This window comes from Stegastes partitus, unplaced genomic scaffold (assembly GCF_000690725.1).
Source record: "Stegastes partitus isolate 25-593 unplaced genomic scaffold, Stegastes_partitus-1.0.2 Scaffold1996, whole genome shotgun sequence".
Taxonomy (NCBI): Eukaryota; Metazoa; Chordata; class Actinopteri; family Pomacentridae; genus Stegastes; species Stegastes partitus.
The window spans coordinates 82,212-86,560 of NW_007579727.1; the positions used below are offsets into that span (position 1 = coordinate 82,212).

The window sequence follows — 4,349 nt, forward strand, 5'->3', positions numbered from 1 at the left end:
TAACCTCACATTACACCATCTGGACAAGACAATAATATAGAAATACAGCCGATAACTGAAGGAAACACTGAAATGTCTGATTGTAATGTTGCCCGCGGTGGTTCTGGACCCATCTCACCACCAATAATGATAATGTACTGACCCAGCTCCGGGGCCTTGCTCAGGACGAAGGCGTACGCCCAGAACTTGCTGACGGGACCGTTGTAGAAGCTCTGGTCACAGATGGACCTTCTGAAGCCGCTGGAGCTCAGGACATGGAACATGTAGGAACCGGTCCGGACGGCGCCGACGATGCTGCAGGAGAACCAGAACAAGCCATCAGAACCACAGAACCAGAGCCGGTGCTGCAGAGACACGAACAGACAGCTGTTGGGTCACCGGTGAGAGCCGAAGGAAACAACAAGAAGCTTCACTCTGTCGGCATCACAACAACACACTGACCCCAGAAATACACAACAACACACTGACCCCAGAAATACACAACAACACACTGACCCCAGAAATACACAACAACACACTGACCCCAGAAATACACAACAACACACAACAACACACTGACCCCAGAAATACACAACAACACACAACAACACACTGACCCCAGAAATACACAACAACACACAACAATAACACAACCCAACCACTGGAGGACAGAAACCCAAACTGAGCACACAGACAGAACCGCTGACGCTCACAGAACCAGTTTCTGTGTTTCGAGCAAAGTGTTGATCTTTGTGAACGACCACATGAGACTGCAGGGACTCAATCTGTGGCGTGATGAGTTCAAAGACGTCTGGAAACCTGAAGCTTCCTCCTGATGCCAGTTTCTGTCTGAACAACTCGGACTCTCAGAACAAACACACCTGAGCGCCGCCACCTGCAGGTGTGACGGCGGCTGGTTACCACGGAGACAACCAAAGCTAGTGTTTGTCAGTGGGAGGCGTCGCCGTGGAAACAACAGCAGCCATTGTGTCGCTGCTTCAGCATTTGGACAAACTGAAGAGAGTCGGAACCAAACGGACCAAACGGTGAAACTGAACCGTCCACGTTCACGTCGTTTAAAATCAGCTTCGACTTTTAGGTTTTTTAAAAGCTTAAATCCAAAATTACAATAAACGGAACCAAACCGTCAGTGAAACAAATCCTGTTTCTGGAACTTTGACTGTTCAGAACCGGTCTGATCCAGTTGGTTTCTGTCTGAACTTTAATGGCCTTTATTGGTATTTTCTGCGACGCCACATCCACTTTACATTTAGTCTGTTCACTGTAAAACTGAACTGAACGTTCTAAACGTTCTGGACAGGCTTCTGCACATCCCTGCAGCAGCTCTTTCTGGACCCGTGGTGATGGACCAGAACATTCAAATCAAAGCAGATGAATACCGTCATGCCAGCGTCTCCTTCAGCTGAAGCCTTGAACCTGATCCTGAGACGTTTCCATGGAGATTTATAAAAGCCGTTCAGAGGAGGAACATCTACCTGAACACGGCCAGACTCAGCGACCAGAACACCAACGGCAGCCGCAGGTTCATTCTGGGTCGAGGCTTCATGTAGTGACGTCCAGCGAACACCAGGGCGGCGTAGAGAGCACAGAACAGGAAGGACTTGGACCTGCAGGACGAGAACACGCCGAGATACTGAGGACTTGTGCTCATGTTTAAAACAGCTATTGAGTAACTGAGTACTTGTACTCCAGTAAAAACCTTCATCCACTACTTTTATCTGAATGCTGATGATTTTCCACAACAAAGTTTTAAATTCCAGTGAACGATGAAAGCGGCCGTTAGAAGCTTCCTGACGTCTCGTTGTGTCATTTACACGTTTAGATGATTTTAATTAATCAAAGTTTCTTTAATCCGTCTGTTCGTTGTTCAACCAGCGATTCTGAACTTCACTCATGGCAGCAAACGTTCAAACATCTGAGCAGAAAGATTGTAGAAAACTGAGAACAGATTCATGGATCAGAACTGGATGGATTATAGATAGATTATCGATAGATAGATGGATAGATAATCGATAGATAGATGGATAGATAGATAGATAATCGATAGATAGATAATCAATAGATAGATAGATAGATTATAGATGGATGGATTTTATCGTCTGTCCCAGACAGTGACAGAAACTCTTTGTTGAGGCTCCACCAATAAAAGCATCGACGTCTAAAAGATGTTAAAGAGAAAATGTCCGGTTCAGCGTCTTCTGTCATTTCCATTAATGGATCAGAACTTCGTTTGTTCTTCCTTCTTCTCATGAGTCCTGTTGGATCTTCTGCTGCCCCAAAATGTCACAATGACCACAAACTGAGAAAATGTGTGACACAAACTGAAAAGAACATTTTAAAAATAACCCTCGAACATGAATTAAACATCTTAAAAAGAAAAGTTCCCAAATGTTTAGAAAATATGTTTTAAAAATTCCCACAAATTAAAAAAAAAAAAAAAACAAAAAAAAACAAGTTTTAGAAAAATCTCCCGAATATTAAGACGACTCAAAGAAAAGGTGTTAAAGTGAGAAATGAGGCATCCAGCAGAAGCTGATGATCCAGGTTCTGGTGCCGGAGCAGTTGGAACTAGTTCTGCTTTGACTGAACATTTAAAACGTTTCTATGAATTCATCATGTTTTACAGCAAATCAGATATGAAATTATGTGAACCAGGTGAAGTGGATCATCCTCTAAGGAGAACCAGCTGACTGCCTGGAAAGATGACTTTAGTTCTGAGTTATTGGGTCAGGAGGTTCCGGCTGACGGACCGGTTCAGGAACATGTGACTCACCTGGGTTAGGCCTTTCTAACAATAAGGATCTTAAATATCACCGACTCGTACAGTTTAAACCACGTTAACATGCTCATACATCACGGACACAGAGGAGCTCGGAACATCTCGTGAGTTCTGCTGATGTTCGGCATTGAGGAAGATTTTCCCTCCGAGCTGCTGAACAGCTGAAATATTTGAACCTTCAGCACATTTTTTCAGGTTTCATCATCATGGGAGGAACCGTAACGTTACTGGGCCTCACCTGCGCTACACCTGAGCTACGTATTTCCAAAGGAATGTGGACGTTCCTCAGGCTCCTTTAAAATCACTGTAATCCTGATAGAACTCCATGTGGTAATCGTTTGGTGTAAGTCTGCGCCTCACCAAACCCCATTCACAAACTGTCCGGTTTTAAGTTTCCTCGCTGCTCTGAGCTCACACACGTTTCAAACAGGAGAAGTTTGTATGTTGTCTGAATCAGCGACATCAGCTTCTCTATTCGGCTCTAAAAAACCTATAACAACACGCTTTTTATTCCAACAAACCGAGCTAATGTTTGAGCTGGTGACCGCTGTACCGCTCCCTTCTCCGCGCTGTCTGAATAACGTGTTTCGGTATCAGGTAAACTTGTTCAGGTGAAACTGTGCTGAAAGCTGAGCTCTCCGGTGTTCTGGGTTTAAGCCGAAACAAAGTCGGGACCTCAAGCATCCCGAAACCACGTCCACACCGACAGAACCAGGAGCCATGTTTAAGTAAGGCAGAGTAATATTAAAAATAGACGATGGTCTAATGGAGTTCGGAGCGGAAGGTTTCCGGGCTGTTTGGGCTATTTCTTAGCGTTTGCAGGATCTGAAACCTTCACCTAAAGAACCGTCAGCCAGTCTCAGTGTGAACAGGAACCACTGTTTGTGGGTTTTCTCACCAGTGCAGCTGCATCCAGCGGATCGCTCCTCGCTCGTCGAACCGTCGCTCGAAGCTGAACTCGGAGAAGCTCCGGAGCTCAGAGTCGTTCAGCAGCAGCATCTCAACGTTGACTTAATGTTCGGCTCAACTTTCAGGAGAACCGTCCGTCAGTGAGTTCTGCAGCCGTCTGGCCTCACCTGCTCTATAAAAGCTGTGTGCGGGGGGCGGGGCCTCAGACACACCTGAGTGACGTGTAGACAGGGAGGAGCCGGCGTTCCTGCAGTACTCAGATTACTGTGAGAACCACTCAAGTACTGCATTGAAACTATGTGAGTGTGATTGTACCAGCAGGAATAAAACCAGAGTAAAAGTCTGATGTGCGACTAATGTTGTAGAAACAGGACAGAGAGAATAAATCCCCCAGAAGGTGGAGGCAGCTGCTCTACAGGGTCAGAGTCAGACAACATTAAAACATCATCGCTACGTTTAAAACCAAGAAAACAAATCAGGACAACATCTAAGAGGAATTATAAAGTTAAAATATAATAAATTACTAAGATACAGTCAAAGGCGGCTGAACCACTGACTTCATCACATGATGTCCACCACAGGAGGGTTAGTAGGGTTAGTAGGGATAGTATGGTTAGTAGGATTAGGGTTAGTATGGTTTGGGTTAGTATGGTTAGGGTTA

At 45.2% G+C, this 4,349-nt stretch overlaps 1 protein-coding gene across 1 annotated transcript in view; it reads right to left on the reverse strand.

The window, feature by feature from the left end:
• Nucleotides 1-3,797, reverse strand: part of LOC103373492 (elongation of very long chain fatty acids protein 6-like) — a 9,264-nt gene extending 5,467 nt beyond the window's left edge. The window contains exons 1-3 of the mRNA XM_008303390.1: nucleotides 3,678-3,797; nucleotides 1,476-1,607; nucleotides 143-294 (exon numbers count right to left, since the gene is read on the reverse strand). Coding sequence (XP_008301612.1) covers nucleotides 143-294; nucleotides 1,476-1,607; nucleotides 3,678-3,778 — 385 coding nt within the window. The 5' untranslated portion in view covers nucleotides 3,779-3,797. The remainder of the gene's footprint in view (nucleotides 1-142; nucleotides 295-1,475; nucleotides 1,608-3,677) is intronic.
• Nucleotides 3,798-4,349: the final 552 nt, after the last annotated feature.